The sequence below is a fragment of the Pongo pygmaeus genome, chromosome 7, assembly GCF_028885625.2.
Source record: "Pongo pygmaeus isolate AG05252 chromosome 7, NHGRI_mPonPyg2-v2.0_pri, whole genome shotgun sequence".
Taxonomy (NCBI): domain Eukaryota; kingdom Metazoa; phylum Chordata; class Mammalia; order Primates; family Hominidae; genus Pongo; species Pongo pygmaeus.
In genome coordinates, this window is record NC_072380.2 from 125501254 (window position 1) to 125528635 (window position 27382).

Genomic DNA, 27382 nt, shown 5'->3' on the forward strand with positions numbered 1-27382 from the left:
TGGAGTTGAAGTTGAGAGGAAAGGGTGGCCAATTGGCCTCTGGGGCTGGCAGATAGACTTTCCAATGCCTCCACATTCCAGCAGAGAAATCATACAAGTCTTAAAATTCAGGTTCACTCAAATTTATGTGAGCTTCTTTGATGATTATAAATCCAGGTAATTCTGCTTTCACAGAGTCCTAGAGTTTGAAGTAACTTTTGATTCAACTCTAGGTCTGCAAAATCTCTTTTAGCCAGTCAGCCAGTCCTATTAAAACACCTCTAGGAGGTGGCCCAAGCCAAGTTCTGTCATATTTATCCCTACTTGAGGAAAAGAGAGTTACATTTTCAGAGAAGTATAATTTTGTTTCTGAGGGGGAACAGCAAGTTTGAGAAACACATTCTCTGATTATGAATGGAAGAATATAGAACAAAATCAGAAATCACAGATTTTTCAAAATTAATATAACTTCTCAGAGTAAGGACATTGTACATGATGAAGTACTTATACTTTGATAGACTACACAAACTAATGACAATATGACAACAGTCATGTGGAAATATAAAAAAAAGTAACACTATTTTCTTTAATTTTCCTAAGAGTAGCAGAAGAAAACTCAGCTATTTCCACTTGACTGTTCACTTGGGATGTAAGGGCATGTCCCATCAACATATTTGTTCTTTTTCTGGTTTTATGCTGTCTAGCTAATTTTGGCATCACCTTCTTCAAAAAATTTGTTGCAGTCTTATTTCATTTACTTAATTATCCAATCCCTCTAGCCTCATCTGCTACTTGATCTCAATTATTTATTATATAATTAAATTCATTTTAAAACATTTCCATTCCTGCCCTCCAATATAGAAGGAAAGAAGGGTATCATCTGTACTTAATAATGAGAACATTTGGAAGTCTGACAAAACCAATAATAAAAAATATAGTAGATTATTTGAGGCACTTGACATCAAATGAGAATGGATTAAACTCTATGAGAAGTAGGTATGAACAAAGTGAAAGGCTTGGTATGCTTACAGAAGTGTCATTTGATTAAGAAAGAGCTCAATTATTAATCAATTGCTATATTTAAAATACATAGGGGTTTTCCTTTCACTGCCTAAAAATTGTATAGTGAGGACCAGTGCCCTCTTTTTGAGTTTTACAAAAACATAATATACATAATTACAAAAAGGGCTAAATCTGAATTTGTCTGTGTGCCTGCTAGTCTCATAGTTTTATGATTGTTTAAATATAATTGATTAAAAAAAACTTCCTAGATTGCTCACAGTCTCACTAAAGGGCAAATTTACATCCATTGAATGAACAGCCTAAAAGGTATTGGTTGTGGAATGAGGCCTTATTTTATTTTATTTTTTTTAACTTTAAGTTCGGGATACAAGTGCAGAACTTGTAGGTTTGCTACATACGTATACACATGCCATGGTGGTTTGATGCACCTATCAAGCTGTCATCTAGGTTTTAAGTCCCACATGCATTAGCTATTTGTCCTAATGCTCTTCTCTCTTCCTCCACTCACCACCACCCCCAACCAGCTCTGGTGTGTGTTGTTCTCCTGCCTGTGTACATGTTGTTCAACTCCCACTTATGATTGAGAACATGCAGTGTTTGGTTTTCTGTTTCTTTCTTAGTTTGTTGAAGATGATGGCTTCCAGCTTCATCCATGTACCCACAAAGGATATGATCTCATTTCTTTTTACAGCTGCATAGTATTCCATGGAGTATATGTACCACATTTTCTTTATCCAGTCTATCGTTGATGGGCATTTGGGTTGGTTCCGTGTCTTTGCTATTGCAAATAGTGCTTCAATAAACATATGTGTGCATGTACCTTTATAGTAGAATGATTTATATTCCTTTGGGCATATACCCAGTAATGAGATTGCTGGGTCGAATGGTATTTCTGGTTCTAGACCCTTAAGAAATCGCCACACTGTCTTCCACAATAGTTGAACTAATTTACATTCTCACCAGCAATGTAAAATCATTTCTATTTCTCCAAGCTTCCCAGTATCTATTGTTTCTTGACTTTTTAATAATCACCTTTCTGACTGGTGTGAGATAATGTTTCACTGTGGTTTTGATTTGTGTCTCTATAATGATCAATGATGTTGAATTTTTTTTTCATGTTTGTTGGCTGCATAAATGTCTTCTTTTGAGAAGTGTCTGTTCATGTCCTTGACCCACTTTTTGATGGGGTTGTTTGTTGTTTTCTTGTAAACTTTTTTAAGTTCCTTGTAGATTCTGAATATTAGACCTTTGTCGGATGGAAAGATTGTAAACTTTTTTCCCATTCTGTAGTTTGCCTGTTCACTCTGATGATAGTTTATTTTGCTGTGCAGAAGCTCTTTAGTTAATTTAGATCCTTTTGTCAATTTTGGCTTTTGTTGCAATTGCTTTTGGTGTTTTTGTCATGAAGTCTTTGCCCATGCCTATGTCCTGAATGGCATTGCCCTGGCTTTCTTCTAAGTTTTTATGGTTTTGGGTTTTACATTTAAGTCTTTAATCCATCTTGAGTTAATTTTTGTATAGGGAGTAAGGAAAGGGTCCAGTTTCAGTTTTCTGCATATGGCTAGACAGTTTTCCCAGCACCATTCATTGAATAAGAAACCCCTTCTCCACTGCTTGTTTTTGTTAGGTTTGTTGAAGATCAGATGGTTGTAGATGTGTGATGTTATTTCTGAGGTCTCTGTTCTGTTCCACTGATCTATATGACTGTTTTTGTACCGGTACCATGCTGTTTTATTTACTGTAGCCTTGTAGTATAGTTTGAGGTCAGGTACCATGATGCCTCCAGTTTTGTTCTTTTTGCTTAGGATTGTCTTGGCTATACAGGCTCTTCTTTGGTTCCATATGACATTTAAAGTAATTTTCTATAATTCTGTGAAGAATGTCAATGGTAGTTTGATGGAGATAGCATTGAATCTATAAATTACTTTGGGTAGTATGGCCATTTTCATGATATTGATTCTTCCTATCCATGAGCATGGAATCTTCTTTCACTTGTTTATTTCCTTTCTTATTTCCTTGTGCAGTGGTTTGTAGTTCTCCTGGAAGAGGTCCTTCACATCCCTTGTAAGTTGTATTCCTAAGTATTTCATTCTCTTTGTAGCAATTGGAAACTGGAGTTCACTCATCATTTGGCTGTCTGCTTGTCTATTGTTGGCGTATAGGAATTTTTGTGACTTTCGCACATTGCTTCTGTATCCTGAGAGTTTGCTGAAGTTGCTTACCAGCTTAAGGAGTTTTGGGGCTGAGACAATGGGGTTTTCTAAATATAGAATCATGTCGTCTGCGGAGACAATTTGACTTACTCTCTTTATTTCTTTCTCTTTATTTCCTCTCTTTATTTCTTTCTATTCAACCACCCTATGTTGAATGGGAGTGGTGAGAGAGGCCATCCTTGTCTTGTGTCGGTTTTCAAAGGGAATGATTCCAGCTTTTGCCCATTCAGTGTGATATCGGCTGTGGGTTTATCATAAATAGCTCTTATTATTTTGAGATATGTTCCATTAATACCTAGTTTATTGAGAGTTTTTAACATGAAGAGGTGTCAAATTGTATTGAAGGCCTTTTCTGCATCTATTAAGATAATCGTGGTTTTTGTCATTGGTTCTCTTTTGTGATGGATTACACTTATTAATTTGCATATGATTGACCAGCCTTGTATCCCAGGGATGAAGCTGACTTGATTGTGGGGGATAAGCTTTTTGATGAGCTGCTGGATTCAGTTTGTCACTATTTTATTGAGGATTTTTGCATTGATGTTCATCAGGGATATTGGCTTGAAGTTTTCTTTTTTTGTTGTGTCTTTGCCAGGTTTTGGTATCAGGATGATGCTGGCTTTATAAAATGAGTTAGGGAGGAGTCCCTCCATTTCAACTCCCTGGAATAGTTTCAGAAGGAATGGTACCAGCTCCTCTTTGTACCTGTGGTAGAATCTGGCTGTGAATCCATCTGGTCCTGGGCTTTTTTTGGTTGGTACTCTATTAATTATTGCCTCAATTTCAGAACTTGTTATTGGTCTATTCAGGGATTTGACTTCTTACTGGTTTAGTCTTGGGAGGGTGTATGTGTCCAGGAATTTTTCCATTTCTTCTAGATTTTCTAGTTTATTTGCATAGATGTGTTTATAGTATTCTCGGATGGTGGTTTGTATTTCTGTGGTAGTTTGTATTTCATTTTTTTATTGTGTCTATTTGATTCTTCCCTCTTTCCTTCTTTATTAGTCTAGCTAGTGGTCTATTTTGTTACTTACAAAAAAATAGCTTCTGGATTCATTGATTTTTTTGAAGGATTTTTTCATATCTTTATCTCCTTCAGTTCTGCTCTGATCTTAGTTATTTCTTGTCTTCTGCTACCTTTTGAATTTGTTTGCTCTTGCTTCTCTATTTCTTTTAATTGTGATGTCAGGGTGTCAATTTGAGATCTTTGTAGCTTTCTTATGTGAGCATTTAGTGCTATAAATGTCCCTCTTAACACTACTTTAGCTGTGTCCCAGAGATTCTGGTATGTTGTTTCTTTATTCTCATTGGTTTCACAGAACTTTTTGATTTCTTCCTTAATTTCATTATTTACCCAGGAGTCATTCAGGAGCAGGTTGTTCCGTTTCCATGTAGTTGTGTGATTATCAGTGAATTTCTTAATCCCGACTTCTAATTTGATTGCACTTTGGTCTGACAGACTTTTTGTTATTATTTCAGTTCTTTTGCATTTGCTGAGGAGTGTTTTACTTCTAATTATGTGGTCAATTTTAGAATAAATGCCATGTAGCACTGAGAAGAATATATATTCTGTTGATTTGGGGCGGAGAGTTCTGTAGATGTCTATTAGGTCCACTTGATCCATAGATCAATTCAAGTTTTGAATATCCTTGTTAATTTTCTCTCTCACTGATATATCTAATATTGACAGTGGGGTGTTAAAGTCTTCTGCTATTATTGTGTGGGAGACTAAGTCTCTTTGTAGGTCTCTAAGAATTTGTTGTATGAATCTGGGTGCTCCTGTATCAGGTGCATATATATTTAGGATAGTTAGCTCCTCATGTTGAATTGATCCCTTTACTATTATGTAATACCCCTCTTTGTCTTTTTTTATCTTTGTTGGTTTAAAGTCTGTTTTGTCAGAAACTAGGATTTCAACTCCTGCTTTTTTTTTTGCTTTCCATTTGCTTGGTAAACTTTCCTCTGTCCCTTTATTTTGAGCCTATTTGTGTCTTTGCACATGAGATGGGTCTCCTGAATGCAGCACCCTGATGGGTCTTGACTCTTTATCCAATTTGCCAGTCTTTGTCTTTTAGTCCATTTACATTTAAGGTTAGTATTGTTACGTGTGAATTTGATCCTGTCATCATGATGCTATCTGGTTATTTTGGATATTAACTGTTGCAGTTTCTTCATAGTGTCATTTGGTCTTCATATTTTGGTGTGTTTTTGCAGTGGCTGGTACTTGTCTTTCCTTTCCATATTGAGTGCTTCCTTCAGGAGCTCTTGTAAGGCAGATATGATGGTGACAAAATCCGTCAGCATTTTCTTCTTTTGAAAGGGTTTTATTTCTCCTTTGCTTATGAAGCTTAGTTTGGCTGGAAATAAAATTCTGGATTGAAAATTCTTTTCTTTAAGAATGTTGAATATTGGCCCCCATTCTCTTCTGGGTTTCTGCTGAGAGATCCACTGTTAGTCTGATGGGCTTCCCTTTGTAGGTGACCTGATCTTTCTCTCTGGCTGCCCTTAACATTTTTTCTTTTATTTCAACCTTGGGGAATCTGATGATTACGTGTCTTGGAGTTGATCTTCTTATGGAGTATCTTAGTGGTGTTCTCTGTATTTCCTGAATTCGAATGTTGGGCTGCCTTCCTAGGTTGGGGAAGTTCTCCTGGATAATATTCTGAAGTGTGTTTTCCAACTTGGTTCCATTCTAACCATCTCTTTCCCATACTCCAATCAATCATAGGTTCAGTCTTTTGACATAGTTCCATATTTCTCAGAGGTTTTGTTTATTCCTTTTCATTCTTTTTTATTTAATCTTGTCCGCATGCCTTATTTCAGCAAGACAGTCTTCAAAATCTGATATCTTTTCTTCCACTTGGTCAATTTGGCTATTGATACCTGTGTATGATTCACAAAGTTCTCCTGCTGTGTTTTTCACCTCCATCAGGTCATTTACATTTCTCTCTATACTGGTTATTCTAGTTAGCAGCTCCTGTAACCTTTTATCAAGGTTCTTATCTTCTTTGTATTGGGTTAGAACGTGCTCCTTTAGCTCAGCAGTTTGTTATTACTCAACATCTGAAGCCTACTTCTGTCAATTCCTCCATCTCATCCTCTGTCCAGTTCTGTCCCCTTGCTGGAGATGCACTGCAATCATTTGGAAGAGCGGAGACACTCTGGTCTTTTGGATTTTCATCTTTTTGTTGTTGTTGTTGTTAATTCTTTCTCATGTTCATGAGTTTGCCTAGCTTCTATCGTTGAGGTTGCTGACCCTCAGATGGGGTTTTTGTGGGGACTTTTTTGTTGTTGTTGATGCTGCTGTTGTTCCTTTCTGTTTGTTTTTCTTTCAATGGTTAGGTCCCTCTTCTGTAAGGCTGCTGCAGTTTCCTGGGGGTTCACTTCAGGCCCTATTCATCTGGTTCACTCCAGCACCTGGAGATGTCACTCGAGGAGGCTGGAGAACAGGAAAGATGGGTGTCTGTTCCTTCCTCTGGGATCTCTGACCTCAAGGGGCACCTACCTGATGCCAGTAGGAACACTCCTGTATAGGGTGTCTGAGAACTCCTGTTGGAGGGTCTTACCAAGTTGGGTGGCATAGGGAACAGGTCTTGTTTAATAAAGCACTTTGACTGTCCCTTGGTGGATGGGGTGTGCTTTGCTGAAAGGAAAACCACTCATCTGGTCTGCCTGGATTGCCCAGAACTATCAGGAGGAAAAACTAAGTCTGCTGGTCCCTGGAGACTGTGGCCACACTTCCCACTGGGGACTCAGGCCCAAGGAGATCAGAATTCTGTCCCTGAGCCCCTGGCTGGAGTTCTTGGAGTTCCTGCAGGGAGGCCCAACCCAGTGGGGAGGGATGGGTCAGGTTCAGGTCTGAAGAGGCACTCTGGCCACAGTCTGCCACAGCCAGTATGTTGGGCTATGGGGGATACCTCTTGAGACCAAGCCATTCAGCCTTTCTGGCTCCAGCAGAAGAAAAGCATAGCCTGGAGCTATAGAGATTGCTGCCACCCTTCCCCTGCCCTGGGAGCTTAGTGTGTTAGGCAGCTATCAGTCCCAGTGTTGGCTACCAACCCTCCCCCAAGAAGCTCAAATGACTTAGACAGCAGGCAGCCACAGCTGAGGTGCTGGCCATCCCTTCCCCTGAGAGCTCGGCAGGCTTAAGCAGATTCTAGATGAGTGGCTATTGAGAATCTGTGTGGCTCTCTGGTTGGTACCCTAGGTCCTGGTGGCGTGTGCTCGTGACTGGGATCATCCAATCTGTGGGTTGCACAGTTCTGTGGAAAAAACATGGTTTCTCAGCCTGGGTAGCACACTCCCCCACCACCTCCCTTGGCTATGGAATGGGGGCTCCTCTGCCCCATGTGGCTCTCAGGTGGGCTGCTGCACCACACTGCTCTTCTTTCCTCTCCTTGGATCATGCTAGCCACCTAGTCAGTTCTGATGACAGAACCTGGATATCTCGATTGCCAGTGCAGGATTTGCATACTGTTGTGGTTCTTTTCAATGAGAGCCTCCGATCACTGCTGCTTCTAGTTGGCCATATTGGCCTTGCCCCAAAGCCTTAATTTTTAATCCCTACTGAAGATACAGTTCTCATTGGAAACTTTAAATTGGATGGTGTGGGAACAACCATTTGGATACCTGGTATTCTTTTGAAAAATAATACCTAATAGTCATTCTATGTTACTTATACAATGATTTTCTGTCCAAAAAGGATATCAATTGGTATATCAGGATTCATGATTGTCTTCAGAATTTTTCTAACATTGAAATAGGGTGAAAAATATGGCTCAAACACACATTTTTTTAACATTAGGGATTGTACAGACCACTGCTCAATCCCAACAAATGTACTCTTTTTATATTTAACCAGTTCTAATGGTTGAGTATTTAAGATAATTTTCACCTCTTTCTTCTGTATTTTATTGGGTTACTATAAAGATATATATATATAATCTTTCTACCCATAATTGTGTGACACCAATTAGCTCAAATAGCTTTTTTTTGTTTTTTTAAGAAAACAGCAATAGGAGGACATAGCATCTATGCTCTCGGATGTCAGTTGGACAAGATGATTTCTAATATTTTATCCAATGCTGAGATATGAAGTTTTTCTGTGGAAGATACATGATGAAAGCTTCTTAAAAAGTGTTTTTTAGTCAATTGACTAGCCAGCCTGCCTTTTCTTGTCCCTGTTTTTAAGAATCTGAACCTAAATTCCAGTTTTCTGTCTTAAGGAGAAAAAGGAAAAGATGTCCCATCAAATACATGTTTTACAATTTTATTTCTAAAGTGCATATGATAGGATCTATCAAACATGTAGAGAGAAACATCTGCAATGTGTGGGGATTAATCACCAAATTTACTATGTATCATTAATATCCAAGAAACTTCAATGTTTATGAGTGTCAGGTAAAGAAACAAACATATTTACTTGGAAAACAATGAATAAATTGATAGAGAAAGCAATCCACATTTTGTCTTATATCAGGTGTCACTTAATTAGCTATAGGCCCAGGCAGGCAAAGCAAAGGATCTCAGAAGCTCAAGTGGAAAATGATAGAGGGATGAGGGCCACAAAAAGGCCCTCTCTACAGGAGGCAGAAGACAGTCCCAGCCAATTTTTGCCACATGACTATGAAGATCTAGTGTCACCAGTTTTACAAGAAACCATAAACTCAAATTTTTACATGTAATTTTCAGTTCCTTAAAACTCTGTACTTGACAAACAATGACAGGAAAAAAGCATAGCTAATCATCAGAGTAGCTGTGTTGCTGCCAATTTATATATATACAATTTTACAGTATATTGCATGTAAAATATATGCAATTTTATATTATAATGAAATCTAAGCTATCAGGTATAAAACTACAATAAGATTTAGTAGGAACTGTTGATTATTTCTGGAAAATGTCAGTTCAGTGTGGTAATATGCCTAACAGGCTCAAATTGTTGCTCAGGTGCAACAAAAATGCTGATCATTTTCAAGAGAGGAAGTGTTAAGAATGAAGTTACAAAAATGTGAGCAACATAACTGATACAGTTTGGATTTGTGTCCCCACCCAAATCTCATGTCAAATTAGAGGAGGGACCTAGTGGGAGGTGAATGGATCATAGGGGTGGATTTCTCCTATGCTGTTCTCATGATAATGAGTTCTCACAAGATCTGATGGTTTTAAAGTGTATGGGACTTCCCCCTTTGCTCTCTCTCTCTCTGTCCTGCCACCATCTCTCTCTCTCTCTCCTGCCACCATCCTGGCTTCCTCTTTGCTTTCCACCGTCATTGTAAGTTTCCCGAGGCCTCCCAGTCATGCTTCCTGTTAAGCCTGTGGAACTGAAAGTATATTAAACCTCTTTTCTTCATAAATAAGCCAGTCTCAGGTAGTTCTTTAAAGCAATGTGAAAACGAACTAATAATTGAACACATAAAGCACGTAAAATGCTGGCCCATTTGTCCATCACACCTTAGGAAACACAAAACAGAACTGTAGTAGGCCAGAGATAGACCACCAAATCATGTTGATCAATGATATCCACGTTGCAGACAGGAGAAAGAGGTTGACATTGAGGTCAAGAGTGCATGAAAACAGGTGAGTAAGTTTGGTTTTTGTTTTGTTTTCTGGAAAAATAAGACTAAAGAGCAGTAATATTGGAGCCTATAACATACTATGTGTGACTATGAGGGTAACCCTTGGTTTATTACAGGAATTCTGGTTTATTACAGGATTCTGAAATAATAGTTCTAGGAGGCCTTCTTGTAAAATTAAAAAGAAAACAAAAAGAAGAGGGAGAAGAGAATGAAAAGGAAAAGAAAAAAAAGGAAAAAAAATTAGCTTACCTTTAGTCAATTTACACACAATAAGGGCATTACCAGTAGTAGCTGTCTATACTGATACTAATTTTTTTAACATTTATATCAGTTGTTCTCCAACTTTGATGTGCATAAGGATCATGCAGTGAGTCTGTTAAAATATAGATTGATAAATTCACATCCTGGAGATGTTGATTCACTAAGTTCGGTTTAAGGGCCTAAAAATCTACATTTTCAAATGTGCACCACGTATTTGTGATGCATTTGTGATGCAAAAAGACCCTATTTTGAGAAGCATCAGGTTAGATGAGCAGGCCCTCACCAGATGTCAAATCTGCTGACACCTTAATCTTGTATTTCCTAGCTGCTAGAACTATAAGAAATACATTTCTATTGTTTATAAGTCACCCAGTTTACTGCATGTTGTTAGAGAAGCCCAACTGAACTGAGACAAAGTGCCTTAAATCTCACTGAAGAAGCAGTAACAGATTCTATGAAAGTTAATAATAATAACTAAGTTACTGTGCATCTTCTGCTGGTAGTAGTGGGAGCGATCAATGTAAAACAGTAATTTGAAAGTAAAATTTTATTAGTACCTGATAGGCTAAGGCAAAAATGAAACATTGGGAACTTACACTTGGAGCACTGTCCTAGGATCTCCAACTTCACCCCCATCACCAATTGTCAAGGTATCATAGCCAATCTCCAGATCAAATTCTTCAAAATTTATCTGGATAACCTAGCAGTAAACAGAAACATACACCTTAAGTATACTGCGTTATGCAATAAAAACAACAAAAAAAGCAATGACAGAAATGCATTGTCTCTCCACACACACACACAGACACACACACACACACACACAAGCAGTTCAATTATGTATAAATATATATATATATATAAAATTTCATAGTATGGCAGCAAGTCATGTTAGAATATTCTTAAAGTTCAATCATTATATCATTACATGACTTCTACTTGCTGTATTGTATTTTCTGCATTAAATTTTCAATGAAATTGCATGGTTTCTGTTTATAGAATACTCTTACTTGAAGAATGATTAAAGCAAATCTTCTTTAAGAAGGCTTTATAAAAAGTATATGTAGGTGGAGAGTGGTTTTCCACACATTTGCATATGTATTTTATAAAGTTAACATGCAGAAACAGTGTGCTATTTCCATTAAGTAGTAAAGCTTAAAATTTGTTAGAGCTAAACTTGAATCTAGATTGCCAGAATGGTATCAAGTTTATTTTTATGTATCCTTTGGTAACAGAATTCCTCAAATATATTAAAACGAGTGGCAAAACTGGGAGCACAATACTTTGAGAGGCACACACTATACCATGGTATGTAATTCAGCATTATTTCTTACTAAAATATACTCATGTATCCATATATTGTTTGTATACCTATGCAAAAATTCAAATTTAATTAAATTGCAATTTTAAAAGTAGCTATAATATTGAAAAAATGTAATTAAGAATCAGTACAGAAAGAAATTACATAAAATTACAAAGTGTCCTACATAGAGTCATGCTTTGAGCAAAAAATAATTTATAATAAAATATTATTCATCACCTGATAAAATGAATGCCTGAAGTTACCATATTATGAGATAATAAATGAAGAAGATATTTCTTTAGTAATATTTATAACTATTTGCTACTTTGTTATTACAAAAATAATTAAAAATAAAGGAACTTATATCTTGGCTGTTTTTGTTATAATAACAATTTTTTTTTTTTTTTTTTAGATGGAGTCTCGCTCCGTCACTCAAGCAAGAGTGCACTGGCATGATCTAGGCTCACTGCCAGCTCCGCCTCCTGGGTTCATGCCATTCTCTTGCCTCAGCCTCCTGAGTAGCTGGGACTACAGGTGCCCACCACCACGCCTGGCTAATTTTTTTGTATTTTTAGTAGAGATGGGGTTTCACCATGCTAGCTAGGATGGTCTCAATCTCCTGACCTCATGATCCGCCCACCTCGGCCTCCCAAAGTGCTGGGGTTACAGGCGTGAGCCACTGGACCCGGCCAACAATTTTTGACTACACATATTTCTTGTTTTATAAAATATTTTAATATTTGCATTGACTAAAGCAATTGTTTTGGCCAAGTTTAAATATAGCATGTGTATAAAGCCTTTGAACTATACATTTTACATGATCATAATTTTAAAAATATGTGTATTTGTTCCACTTATAGTAAAATATAAATACTTCCCATTAATAATTACCTGTCAATACAGACTTAGATTGTTTCCCGTTTTCTTTTTTTTTTTTTTGGCTACTATAAGCAACATGGTCATGAGCAATATTAAACATCTTTTGGTACACATTATCAAGTATCTCTAGGCAGTATACTTGCTAGGTAATAACAGCAAAAATTCATTTTATAACCTAGTAAAATATGGTTTTCCAAAATTGTTTTACCAATTCAAATGTTCACATTTGTGTACACTGAATGCATTTATTCCTACCACTCTAGTAGGTGTAAAAGTGTTTTTTTTTTCACATTTTCCTTAATACTAATTGAGTTGCGTATCTTTTTATATGTTTATATATCATTTATATTTCCTTTTCTGTTACACAACTATTTGTGTTTTGGCATCTTTTTTCCTCAGACTGCTTGTCTACTTGTTATCGTTTGCAAGAATTCTTTATATTGGTGATTCTGAAAACATTCCATTATAGCACACTTTGAAAACAATAATATTTGTAATACACAAAGGTGAACAGATGAAGCTGCTTATAATGGAAATTTTATTTTTATTTTTTGCCCAGGACCTTTTGTTCCATAGAGGGAGTTAAATCAATATCTTAGTTCTACCTGTGGCTCACTCATAGTATACCACTGGATCTGGCTCACTAGTTGAGATCAGCTTTATATATTATGGATACTAATCCCTTACATTATATGTGTTGCAATAGCTTCAAGTTCACAGCTTCCTTGTTAGATATTTGATAAGAAAAAGTTATTAATTTTACCAGAGTAGGACTTACTTATCTACTCATAAAAAAGTAGATAAACAAACCCTACTCTGGTAAAAATTATTAATAATTAATATTAATGACACAAGCTCATAAAGATGTATCTTCATATCTTTTATCTTTTGTGAATTGACTTTTACAGAAACTGCAAAGTAGGAATGTGTGGGAGGCAGAATTCTAAGATGTCTTCCAATATTCTAATCCCTTGGTGTAGATAACCTATATAATACCCTCCTCTTCAGTGTGAGCAAGACCTATGAAGATGATGGATTATCAATCCTATGATGAGTTTATATTATATGGAAAAGGTGAAGGAATATTAAAGATGTGTAATTAAGATCTCTAATCAGTTGACTTTAAGTTCATCAAAAGGGAGATTATCCTGAGTGGCCCTGACTAATTCAGGGGATTCCCTTTAAAAGAAGGTCTAGAAGTGTGAGATCAAAAAACAAGCGAACAAAAAATCAGAAGAGATGCTCTCCTATTGGCCTTGAAGATACAAACTGCCATGCTGTGGAAAGGCACATTTAGCATGGAGCAGTGGGTGGCCTTTAGGAGCTGAGGGCCTAAGTCCTACAACCACAATAATTGAATTCTGCCAACAAGTGAGCTTGGAAGAAGCCCTACAGTTTCAAATGAGATCACATCCCAGACCAATGCTTTAATTTCACCCTGGTACAACCTTGAAAAGAAGACCCAGATATCCATGCCCAGACTCCTTTCCTGTGGAAACTGTGAGATAACAAATTTATGTTGTTTCATGTTGCTAATTTTGGGTAATTTTTTATACAGCAATATAAATTAGCACAGTATTACTTTCATTTTTCCCTCCAATATGAACATCCAGTTGTTCAGTACTTTTTATTTAATAAATAGTCCTTCTTTCTCCAATGATCAGCAAACCCTAACATATATCACTACTCTGTATATAAGTATGTTGGATTTTGGATTCTGGATCTTGTTCTCTTGGTAAGTTTGTATGTACCCCAACTACCACAAATTGGCTTATTATTATTATTGCTGTAAGATAAGACTGTATCTTATAAGTCAGATACTCCACACACTTAATACTTTTGTTCTTTGGGAGTATTTTGACTACTCTTGGACCATTTGTCTTTCACATATCAACTTGTAAAATTCTTCAAAAATTTATTTTGGGCTTTCTAATGGAATTGCAGCGAATCTGTAACTGATTAGGTGAGAACTGACATCTTAAGGTATTGAATCTCCTTACACACAAGCCTGACTTATCTCTTCATTTATTTGGATCTCTAAATATATTTTAATAATTTTTTTAATATATTACATCTTGAAAATGCTTTTTGTTATTGAAAGTGGTATTTATCTTTATATTTGGAACTTTTTTGGTATATAGAAAAGAAATTTATTTTTTGTATACTGATCTAACTAGGCACTGGATAAAGCTTCCATATTATTTAAAAACACTTGTAAATTATTTTTAGTTTCTTACATAGCAAGCATGTCTTCTGTAAATAATATTTTAGGTTCTTCCTTTCCAAATTATGTAATTTTAAAATCTTAACTTTCTTGGATATCTGGCAAAATGTTTACTAGAACAGATGACAATTAGTCTCATTAAATTGTACCTGATTTAAGAGGGAATGCTTCCAATATATATGTTTGTATGCCTGTGTGTGTATGTGTGTGTGTGTCTATATGTTTGTTTGCATGGTATTCATTCATAGTTTTATACATTTCTTTTGTTTTCTTGTGAACTAATAATGACATGAACACTACCATGTTTCTTACATTTCCGTGAGAGTAACTCTGAAAGTATCTCATCCGTCATCCTGCCAGAAGGATAAATCCCATGATCTTCATCACCCCAACCTATTTCACAGTAGATCTATGAGTGCACTGTAATTAAAATTAGAGAATGTTTCCTTTCATATGACTTAAAAGTCTAATAGGCTAGTGGATACAAATTAGGTAAATGACTGCCTAATTGATTGCTAGTCCTATGCCAAACTCTTGATATCCATTATTGTATAATCATGTCCTAAAGACTTTGGACACCCATTTAATGGTAGATTTTAGTTTGCCTAAATTGTAACTGAGACTCATGCATGTATGTATGCAACAATGAGAGCTCTGTCTCACTTTAAATTAAGTGATGAATTAATTACTAACTAATCCATATACTTTTGGATAAGCACTTAACCACTGAGCTTTCATTGAATTTTTAGACACTTAATAATTCTTGAACAGTTTCAATGACACACAATTACTGAGAAGCTAGAATATTCTGATTGAATTTTTATAATACATTCATTTTAGTTTGATTCATTCATGCTTATTTTTAACATTATTATTGAAATAGTTCACAGAAGTAAAACTTGTGCTTTAAAAAAATAAAAATTAACTTTGCCTTATTTGAAGCCATTAATATAAGAAAGGCATTACAGTAAAACTCCAACATAGTATATTGACATATGGTTAAAAGAAAAATATCCTTAATAGAAAGGATAAATAAAACTTAGGAAAACAAAAGCAAAATGACAACAAAACTTGTTCATTGTATAATGTAATAAGTAACATCAGGATTCTGATGTAAAATTTTCCTTCTTTGTTGATACTTTAATAATATGAAAGTGACCAAAGAGACATTTACACCCATTTATTTTTGTATAATATAGAAAAGTTAATACAAAAAATCAACAAATAGTCATCAGTATAATAGGAATGCTTCCTCTACATGTTTATTTGGTAGTAGGGCTGAAACATTTAGTAAGAAAATAGGAAAAATATTACGCATTTAGTGTAAAAAGAATGCCATACATTTTGCCTGTTTTACTTCTTCCTAATCTTTTGTGGAGTAAATAAACAAAAACATAAATTGCATTTAGCACATAGGACTAATGAAAGAAAAACTAGAATAATAAAATATACCCTTAAAGTATTTAAATAATGTATAATTGTCTTGATTTTTTTAAACCAAGTAAGTCACTCTCTTGATTTCCATTGTGAAATGGTGATTCCAACTGGATTGTTTAGTGTTGCTTATTGAGGTTTGAATTAAAACATTTAATCTACTAATGAAGTCAATTAAAAATAACATAATGCTTTTTAACACTGACTTTCCAGAAGTAAAAAATCCATAGATAGCATTAAATATTAAATACTTGGTAGATCCATTTCTCATAAGGCTTAATACATAGGTTTTTACAGGATATTTTGTTAAAACTGGTACAGAAGCTATGTCTCATAATCATTCTGTGAATCTTGCACAGATAATTTAATACCATAACTTCTACATTGTCATATTTTCTGAAGCCATGCAGAATTCCCACTTAATACCCATTAACATGAGTTTTTTTAATGGAACATATTTATATTGTGTAAAACACTGGTCTGAGAATTATGAATGCATTCTTTTATTTTGACCCTAAAAGTCTATGTTGTGTACATCTATACATTATTCTGGCTGCCCAGCAGCTAAATATCCTCCTTTTGTCTGGGAAATTAGGAATCTTGGTAGGAAGTACAGCATACCTCCCAACATGGTCAGATCTTAGATTCCCCATTATTCATTGTATCCAGTGTACAGGTATGAGAACTAAGATTCCCTTATCAATCAGATACACATCTTATGTGTATAAATAAGGAAACAAAGATTGGATTCTGGCAAGGAGTGTCAAAAGCAGCAGAAACATACAGTTCCAGGGGCAACAGTGGTTGTAATACGTAGTGGCACTGAAATTCTAGAGCAGAGCAGTCTTGTTCAACAGGTAAAAATAAATCCTCCCAGGAATCAGAGCCAGAAGCTGTGGAGCACTATGACAAGGTAAATGGATTCTATTACATTCCAAGCTTATCTAGGAACTCATTCCATTTCTAGAGAAGTCAGTATTCACTAGTCTTATCCAGAAGGACATGATATTGTTCTGTGACCCAGTAACCACTCTGTGTAGCTTCAATTCTCTCTTCTTCTGAGTGGGAGTTTTTATGGAGTTACCTTGTTTGTTTTCTATACTTTTATACTGGATTTGGGATAACCTATCTTTTAGCCACAGGTCTTTAGACAATGAGGAACTACCTGTAAATATAATGGAGAAGCCAGTGTATCACTTAGGGATTCTGGACACATCTTTGTATGTAGTAAATGGCTGAAATTTTAGGTTTTCTCTATTAATGTAGATAGAAAGTATGTTTTACATAGGTATTTTTTCCAAAGTGAATGCAGGAGAAGAAAAATGGGTCTGGAGAGGTATTTGATAACCAAAGGGGAAAATGTGGCAGATGCTATTGATTGCTTACCCAACAGCCACCTTCCGTATTTACCCTTGACCTTTTCTTCTCAACAGGACATATATTTTGTTCCCTTGTATCCTTTTCTGTACATCCTAATGCTCAGGGACTGCTCATCCAATTATGAGTTTCCTGAGATGGGTCCTAATCACTCTATGTCCCATTCCATTTGCAAGTGATTAGATTACACGTATTTGACCTAATTCTGGCCACTGGAAGATGATTAGCAATTTGCTGAGAGGCTTTTGCAAAATGATTTCTTGGTTTTCAAAGAAGTACAAAAAATCAGTCTGCTTTGAGGTAATTCTGTCTGAATGTATTCAGCTATTACAACCATCTCACAATACGTAGTTTGAAGACAAAGCAAAACTACATATTGAGATGTTCAGAACCTAGGAATGGTGTTTTTCTGTATGCGTGGGGCTTGCATGCTTCTGGACAGTATGCTTTTTAAATAATGCATTTTCTTATTATTTACGTCATTCGACTTGAGGTTTCCCATATGTAAACTGAAGACATTCCAATGAACAAATGGTTTTAATAAATTCTCAGTTTAAAGGAATGCTTTGCCCAAGTAATTTTCCCATGTTTATTTGGCTACTAGTGATGGAACTAAACTTCAAGTTTGCTTGATGATAGTAATTACATGCTTAAACATCATGCTATTCTACGTTAACAAAGTAAAGTTCTGAAACTTAGAAAATATTTTCTGTGTATCCCAAATACCTCATATCATGTTGCTATAATAATATAATTTATAAATATGTTCTTTGATGTTGGGCATATGCCTGATGTATTAAATAGTGATGGCAGGGAGAGACAATTTCTGAAACCTAACAACTAATAAATATTACATAAAATCTTCGGGAAAAAATATAGAAAGAATCTATTGATATAAGTTCTTTTGTATTCCATGGTAAAGTCTGTATTTTTTAATTCAAAATAATTCTGAAAGCTGAAGAAAATTCTCAATATTAGACATTTTTTATTTACATAATTAGTACAACATTCAAATTAGCCTTTGATGATGTTTAACCAAACATATTAATGATGCTTTAACTAAAGCCAATACCAATACCAAGCTATACTCATTAGTGAGACAGGATAATATAGATAAGTCCACAGGAAAAGCCTGGGATTATAGCCCCATTTCTCTTAAAAAAATGTTATATTGTTTTGAGCAATTCTCTAACTTATAATTCCTATTTTTTTAAGGTTGAAATATATATTACAATAAGCAAGGATTATAAAATAACACATAGGATGCTTGATATATAGTAGGACCTCATAAATGTCAGTTATTATTAGCTACGTCAATTATCTTAAAATAGGTATTCACATCTGTTCACAATGGATCTTGAGGATGAAGTTCTTTTTTCAGCAATCCCATTTGATTCCAAGATAAGAGTTTTCCCCCAAACTCTATGCTGCTAAAAATTTACCTTTTCTGGGAGCAGTTTTTCTCCATTATGATTATTTCAGAATGGCTATAAGTCACTCTAATATTAACAACTATTTTTGCTCCCTGGTGTGGAAATCAGAATGCATTATATATGTATAATTACAAAATATAAAAACTTCAATTAATCTCAAGGTACGCAAATACCATGTTACACAATCAACTTGACATCTAATTAAGGCACTTCTTTCTTCATATACTTTCTATACCTTGGCAATCATAGTCCAATGAGGGAAACATGACATAAGCAAGGTGAATACAATACCCTGTGTTGATTGCTCTGGGATATGGACACACTGGGTTATATTAGCAGAGATGATAGCCACTCAATCCAGTTGGAGAGTATAGAAGAAAGGATTCCCTGAGGTGGAAAACCCCAGATACTGCCAAGGAAGGTGGAGTTGGGAACTGGGAAAGAACATTCTAGGGTAGAATGTGAAATACGGCAAAGTGAAAAAAATATTATTTTTGTTTCTGAAACATAAACTGTGAGGCAAACAGTGATGAGAAGGAACACTAGCGATGAAGGCAGAAAGCAGACCATGTTAAGGACTGTGAACTTTATCTTCTATATGAAAAGCAGCAAATTACGATTTTGAACAATGTTGACAGGGTTATATTTAATTTTTTACATGCTCATTTTGGCAGCAGGGACAATCTGGATTTGAAGGATAACAGGGCAGGGTTAGAGAGATTGAAGACCTAAACTTGGGCTGTGGAAGTAGGGATGGAGAAGAGTGGATTCAGACAAGGTTTCTTTGCTCCAAATTAAAATAATTATAATAGTTTTTTTTTCCTTTTTTTCCATACATATGAAAGCATTATTCAAAGGCCCACACAAAAATCTATGCCTTGGCAGGACTGTCTTATCAAATGTTATTGCTTGTAAATGTCTAATTCAGAGAGAGCAAAATATGGAGTATCTTTATTAAAAAATCATATAATTCAGAATAATTCTAAAACTTGGCTGCTTTTGTGACATGTATTATAAGTGACATACATTTCACATCTATATGGAAAATTCATGTTAATGATGTTTAAACAATAATTATCCTAAATTAGCTACTTAAAAAATAAATATACAAAGGTAAACATATGAAATTTGTTAAATAGGTAAATATTGTATGATACAAAATGCTTAAAGTATGACACATGAAAATTCCTTATTTATTCATTTGAAAGTGGTATCATTTTAGAGAAAATAATAAATATCTCATATTCTAGAAGAATTATGCACTGCAATATTTAATATTTTACTTACATATTTTATTACAGAATATATATCCCAAGACTCTAGGCTAGACCATTCAACAGTGCAAAGTGCCACCTCAGGGAATTCTCTAGGCTCATCCACTTTGCTGCCAGCATCAGGTTAACAGTTTCAATTCTTGCAAGGGCTCATATTTTAGAGACGGGGTGGAGGAGAGTCTGGGGACACTGAGAACTACTGATGGAGTGATAAAAGCTTTTAGCTTTGTTTTATTTTTCTGTGCCTTTAATATCTGTACACTGGTCTTCTCCTTTAGGGGATTGTTGGCATGTAACAATGACAGATTAAATAAAGCACTACAAAGGTTTCACTGAAGGGAAGAAGCTACATAAAATGAAAAATTCATCAAATATTAAATCCATAACACCACAGTACAAAACCATTGGTTCCTTTCCATCATTTATTCATGCTTAGCTACTGGAGGATATAATTTAAATTCCATAATACATATAAATGATCAACTTGAATTTGCAGATTTTGAAGAAAACCCTTGCAGATAATATTCTTGGTTTTAGGAGTCTATTCATTACAAATTTGTATAAGTTAGGTCGTATATATCCAAAATATTTTGAAAAATAGATATGTATGAGGCTAATTCAAATAAATTTGTTAAGAAGGGCTCTTTTTCTGTTTTTTGTCCCTTATTAATAATGGGGTCATCATGGTCTAGGATATCTCTCTTTTCATTTATTTATCTATATCTATTTTTATATAAAAAAATCTTTGACTCCAGACTTTGAGAAAACGAAAGGTTTTTTCAAAATGATTAGACACACAACTATAGTAGTGATATACAGATATTTATATACTTTCATATATAATGAACAATGCAATGAGTTTTAATTCCAGCCTCAGTTTATCCTTGTTATTTTTCTTACGACACCAAAAGAAAGGATGTAAGATACCAGCTTCTCAATGCATGGTCTTTGTAGCTAACTTTATTTTTGTTTATGTAATTTATTTAAACAAGGTTATTGAGTAGTGAATCTTTATCAGTTTATATCTATGGAAGGCCCAGTTTACTTCTATGTCTTCCTGAAAAAGCAATTTAGGCAGGAGTCCAGGAAGTTAGGGTACAAGAGAAATTACCTACCACAGCTATGCAGGAGGAAAGACTTGTAGCCCATGAATGAATTCTCTCTGGAGCCAGTAGTTAGGAAAAGACTGGGGAAGGGTTTTTATTTCTGTCTTTGTGAAGAAGGTCACTGGTATTTTGATAGGGATTTTGTAGATTGCTACTGGTAATGTGGACATTTTAACAATATTAATTCTTCCATTTCACGAACTCAAGATATCTTTCCATTTATTTATGTCCTCTCCAATTTCTTTCATCAGTGCTTTATAGTTTTCATTGTATTATTGTGGTTACCAGAAGCTGGAGAGAATAAAGAGGAAGGAGACACTGGGAAAGTTACTTTGTCAATGGGTACCAAGTTGAAGTTTGAGTGACTATAGTAATAACAATGTAGTGTATATTCCAAGATAGCTAGAAAAGAAGATTTTGAATGTTATTATACAAAGGAGCAATACATGTTTAAGGTGATAAATATAATAATTATTCTGATTTGATCGTTATATAAGGTATAGGGACATCAAAATATCTGTGTTTCACTGCAACCTTGTATAATTCTGAACCCCAGAAATAATTTTTATGTGTCAATTATAAGTAAAACTTTAATTAATAAAAAAAGGGTGAGGAAAGGTAGCTATACTACTGTTTCCTATTTTGTGAACTGTGCTTCAAATAGAAGACTCCTATTTTAAGTTTTGGAGGTTACGTTAAAACACAAATCAGATAATATAACTCTTCTATCTAAAAGCTATTGATTTATTTAATTGTATACACATATTTAAAAATATGACTCTCTACCAGCACTGTTATAGTGATATAAATACAGACAAACTTTTCTTCCTTCACTGGGGGAAGAATATAATAAATTTAAAAAATATATAATAAGCTTATAGAATATAAAGTCTTCAAACACTCATATGTGTTATGAAGTGTTTTAAAGAAAAATAAATCAAGGTAAGATGATAGAGAGTGGTGGAGGTGTTCAGTGATAGAGGAGGTGAGGGTGAGGAACTTGAGAGAAATGTGAATGAAAAGAGGAACTATTTAGATATCACGTTTATCAGTGGTTTCTCATTCCATATTTGAATAAATGTCAAAGGGTCCTCTATGATCTGATCTTTCTTTAGTTCTACAGTCTCCATGTTGCCCATTCTCTTTACCCACTATGCCAAGGGCCCCTGTAATCTTTTTAGTTTCTAGAAGACATCAGGGCCATAAAAATCCTTTATGAGGACTACTTACTCTGTCTCAGACACTCTTCTCTCTGCGTTTCCAGTTCCTTGTCATTCCATAATATTGGCTTAAAAATCATCTGCTCAGAAAAGTATCTTTGACATTTCTAAGGGGCTTCCTCTTTATTCCATTAAGGGTGATTTCTTTACATTATGATTATTTATTTCTGTGTTTATCCTTTTATTGTCTATTTAAAGTGCTAACTAGAAGCTTCCTGATGTTAGCACATTTGTCTTTTTAAAAAATCGATTGCAATCCCAGGTTCTACACTGTAAAAATGTAGGATTTCCCAGGTAACGTCTAGCTAAGATTTACAATATTGGTATTCATCTGGCCACTCTAAGGCACATGAGGTGCTTTATGCTTGTCCTTGGATATTAGAGATCATCACAGACTGAGAATGTACAGTGTGGACACTGAAGAGGTCTTAACAGGAAAAAAAAAGTTGAAACTACTACATCCTATCTCTGCAGATGTTGCTCCCTTCAAACCTTACCCCTAATATCATTGATGTGGGTGACTTTACTATTACATCAGAAGGGGTTAAAATTCAAAGCAGATATGTAATACTGAGCAAAGGAATCACACAAATTTTTACACTTTGACATGTACATTATGTGATTCTTGCTGTGTGAGGGCAATTAAATCATCCAAATGACTCTCCTTCACATTGGATAGAGATTCCAGGAGGCCAAAAAGCTGTAATACTAAGAAGGGCAAATGCTGTGGGTAACACAGGTATAATATCACATTCCTCCTCTCTCTTCACAACCCAGCTGCAGCTATTCTTGAGGTGTTAGGTAGCTGGGGTAGGAGACAATGTTCCAGAAGTTTGAGCATGGCCCCACTAACTCTAAGGTTGTCATTAAGATAACCTTCCATTCTGCTGCAAAATATCTCAGTGACGGAAAGCAAAAGCTCACAGCTCTTGCCAGTTTCTTCTTCAAGATCTCTTGGCAGCAGCCTATTCTGACTTAGAAGCATCTGCTGATGGTTTCTGGTGACTAATATCAGCAGGGAGTCTCCACAAGAATATTTCAAGATCTGAAATGTATGAGAGTGTGTGTTATCTGCACAGTAGGAAACTAAGCTCAAACGTTAGTGGAGGCATTACACCCATCTCGCTCTGGGAATTTATTAGTGTTGTTGGTGGTGGTAGCAGTTGCCGTAGTAGTTATAATAGTAATATTATTAACACTAATATTTTGAACATATATATTCCAGGCCCTGTTCTAAGTGTATATCTCATATTATCCTTTCAAGAGTCATAAGAAATTAAATTATTGAGACCACAGAAGTCCAGAGAAGTTTTTGGTGGTGATCTGTGACTCATTACACAATTATGCAGTGTCTATATTTATATACAACTAGGTACTTTTTATATTTGTGTATTAGTATATGAGGAGTTTTAGCATCAAGAATATAAAATATAGAAAGGACATACAATGAATATTTACTATTTATTCCTAATTATTCAATGAGTGGTACCACATCTTCAAGAGAATATAAAATACTGAAAGTCAATGACTATTATTGTAAGAATTAAACTCTCATGATGTTAAAAAAACTATGTTGATTCAAGATGTTAAAATGAATCTGCCTCTAACTTTAGTAAAATTGCAATCCATAATTTTATACATGCAATTATGGAATTAACTAAAATATATGTGGTGAAAAAAGAAGTTGCTAAAATATTAGTTTAAGAACAAAATAAACATAAATGCTTTCTAGAATAAGCATCAATTCTATCCAAAAAGAGAGATTTTATGTTTGGTTTTTTTATACTTCTCTGTGCTTTTGTTTACAAAAACATTGATTAGAAGAATGATGATCACACTAGACACTATCATTTGAATGTCTCCCCTCAAAAATTCAGATATTATTAATGTGATAGTATTAAAGATGGTAGCTTCAAGAGGTGATGCGCCATGAGGGCTCCTCCCTCGTAAGTGGGATTTAGATGCTCATAAAAGAGGCAGCATTAAGCTCCCTTGTCTTTCTCACTTTCCATGTGAGGACACAGTGTCTTCTGCTGTCCAATTTCCTTGTTACTCCTCATTGCCACCTGGGATAGGCAGAATACCTAATTAAAGATGTCCACTCCCTAATCCAAAAAAAAGCTGTGAATATATTACCAGACATGTTAGAAGGGACTTGAACTTGTGATTCAATTTAAGAATCTTGAGATGAAAAGTTTATTCTAGATTTCTAGAGTGGGCCAAATCTATTCACACAAGTCTTAAAATTAGAGGAAGAAGTCAGAAGAATGTGCAAATGTGACATCAGAAGGACTAGACCCATCTTCGTTGGATTTGAAGATGGAGGAAGAAGACTGGGAATGGACCTCAGCTAAGAGCCAAGAAAAAATGAAGATATTGAGGAATTATAAGGAACTGAATTCTGCCAACAAGATCAATGAACAGGAAACATTCTTTCCCAGATTTTCCAAAAAGGAATATAGTGTGCTGACAACTTAGTTTTATTGCAGTGAGCCCCATGCTGAACCGCTGACCCACAGAATTATAAAATAATGAATGTTTTTATTTATATTAATATTATTATTTGTTTTAAGCCACTAAGTTTACAGTAATTTGTTACAGCAGCAATAGAACTGTCACTTTTATAACAGCATCCAGACTTCATCATTCTTATTTCATTTAATAAAGCCACTGGCTCACCTGCAAATTTACATAAGCCACGTTAAGTTTTCCAAACTTGTTTCTGCACCTATACAATATATACAATAATATTAACTATTCATACAATTAATAGGAGGATTAAGTGAGAAGATACATAAAAATAGCTTAGCATAATGCCTGTCACATACACTCAATTCATCTACAATTTAATATAATTAATTCAAAAAAATTAGTAAGAGTAATAAAATCATGAGTTTTTTCCTAATATCTTTTCTCTTGTTAGCTAGTACTTAAATGGGAATATTCTTTGTTCACTCATCAATTTTGGACTAAATATGTGTAACAGAGGTTGTCATATCTTTCCCAAACATCCATGTACTCCTTCTCCTACCATAGTAGAATTACTAGCTGGTAGCAAGTTGTCCTTAGTAAAGACTGTATTTTGCATTCTCTCTTGTAGCTAAATATGAGAATGTTGTTAGATTATTGCAAAAATAAGATATAAATAGAAATGTTTTGAAGCAACATCAAGGAATATTTCTTAAGAGATAGCTTACATTTGTCCTTTGTTTTCCTTATTAATCATTTCCCCCAACCTGCTTCCTAGGTGGGCTAGACACCATGTTGCAACCTAAGACAAAGACCACAAATTGGGAATGGTAGGGTGGTGAGTTAGCCTATGACTCTCAGAAATTTCTGGAGCAGAGACACCATTAGTCTTGGACCAGATACATATCCTGTTTAAGTCTCTGTTATGCGTTTTCTGTCACTGACATCCAAATCTAACCATAATTGAAAAGCCTGTGTATCTTGGTTGTTTTAATTAAGGACTTTTTTGCCCAGTCTCTCGTTTTCCTCCCCTATGCTGACCCCAAAAAGACTATATTTGGTTGTATAAAGTACATTAATGGCCATAATGTATTTGAATTCCTTGCTATTTATGTCAAATTATTATTCAACACAGCTCTGATTATGCATATGATTCCAGTATAATCATAATATTGAGATTAAAATGGTGGGTATACCCAATGGTTAGTAGTGGGAAGAGTAGTGAAAAAAATACAAACAAAAATGCTTTGCCATTTGCATATTTTGCCTACTTTGTTGGTAAGAACCAGAGACATTCCTAGAAAGAGCTAAAACACATGGAAATAAACAAGCAACTATTTTGTCTAGGAATAATTGCTCAGTTATTTCAATAAATATTCATTTGAAAAACTCCCACATGACAGTTACTTCATTAGATATTAAGGATGCATGGACTCAAGAACTGGTTTTTGTCCTTAAGGGTTAAACTAAGGAAAATAAGTGCACAAACATGTAAGTACAATGTAATGTGACAACACATGGGTCAGTTATGCAGAGTAAGCTTTCCCAATTTAGGAGGGAAGATAGGACAGGCTTCTAGGAAAAGGTAAAAGATTACTTGAGTCCTAGAAGATGCCATTAATAAACAGGGTCACAAGATTGGAGATGTGTAAACAAAGTGAAAAAGTATATTCCCTACAGAAGGAGCAGCTCATCCCCAAACTACAGGGTCCTAGAAGTGCTTTGGGGGCTAAATAGAGTGTTCAAGTATGAGTCTAACACAAGAGTAGTTTAGGTTGTCCATGTCTTCCTCTATAAAGCTATGCAGAACCATTTAAATATTTTACAAAGAAGAAGACATTATTTCATCTCAGAATAAAACATCACATTGAATTTTTTGGAAAGTAACAGGCTTGGAGTAAGCAGAAAAATGAGATGAAGATTCACTAATTGGAAAGCTGGTTATTAATCCAAAGGAGAATAATGGAAACCTGAGTGAGAGGGAGTTAAACAACTTCAAGGCATACTAATTAACTATAATGAATTCATTGGACTTTGTATTTAGATATGTGAAGGAAAAGGAGAAGAATGTAAAATGAAAAATGTTTGAATTCTTAATATAGAGGAACACTAATATTTAAGGATAAGGTCACTAGCAAAAGCCTGGAAACGGAGGGGGAAATTCAGGAAAACAGAGAATAAAGAGGCTGGGGAGGATAAAGTTTCAAGGAGAAGGAAGTAGTCAATAACATCACTCACTCTGTACCTATGCCTTTCTTTTACTTAATTTATTATTTTAAAATATGTTTTCATTATAAAATGAAGCATATATCTTATTTGATATTGATTTTTTTGTTAGTACAAAATTAAAGGGGAAAATGCATGTAATCTTCTATCCAGAGATAATTCTTTTTTAACATGTTAAAAAAGAAATATTCTTTTTTCCCCTTTCTTTCTTTCCTTCTCTCTCTCTCTTTCTCCTTTCCTTCCTTCCTTTCTTCTTTCTCTCTCTCTTTCTTTCTTTTTCTTTCTTTCTTTCCCTCCCTCCCTCCCTTCCTTCCTTCCCTGCTTCCTTCCTTCCTTTTTCTTTCCCTTTATAAATATACTTTTTAATTTTCTTGAGATAGGGT

The 27382-nt window shown here is 34.9% G+C and overlaps 1 protein-coding gene across 1 annotated transcript in view; it reads right to left on the reverse strand.

The window, feature by feature from the left end:
* Positions 1 to 27382, reverse strand: part of CSMD3 (CUB and Sushi multiple domains 3) — a 1221229-nt gene that overhangs the window by 610905 nt on the left and 582942 nt on the right. Inside the window, exon 12 of the mRNA XM_054498903.2 lies at positions 10651 to 10754. Coding sequence (XP_054354878.2) covers positions 10651 to 10754 — 104 coding nt within the window. The remainder of the gene's footprint in view (positions 1 to 10650; positions 10755 to 27382) is intronic.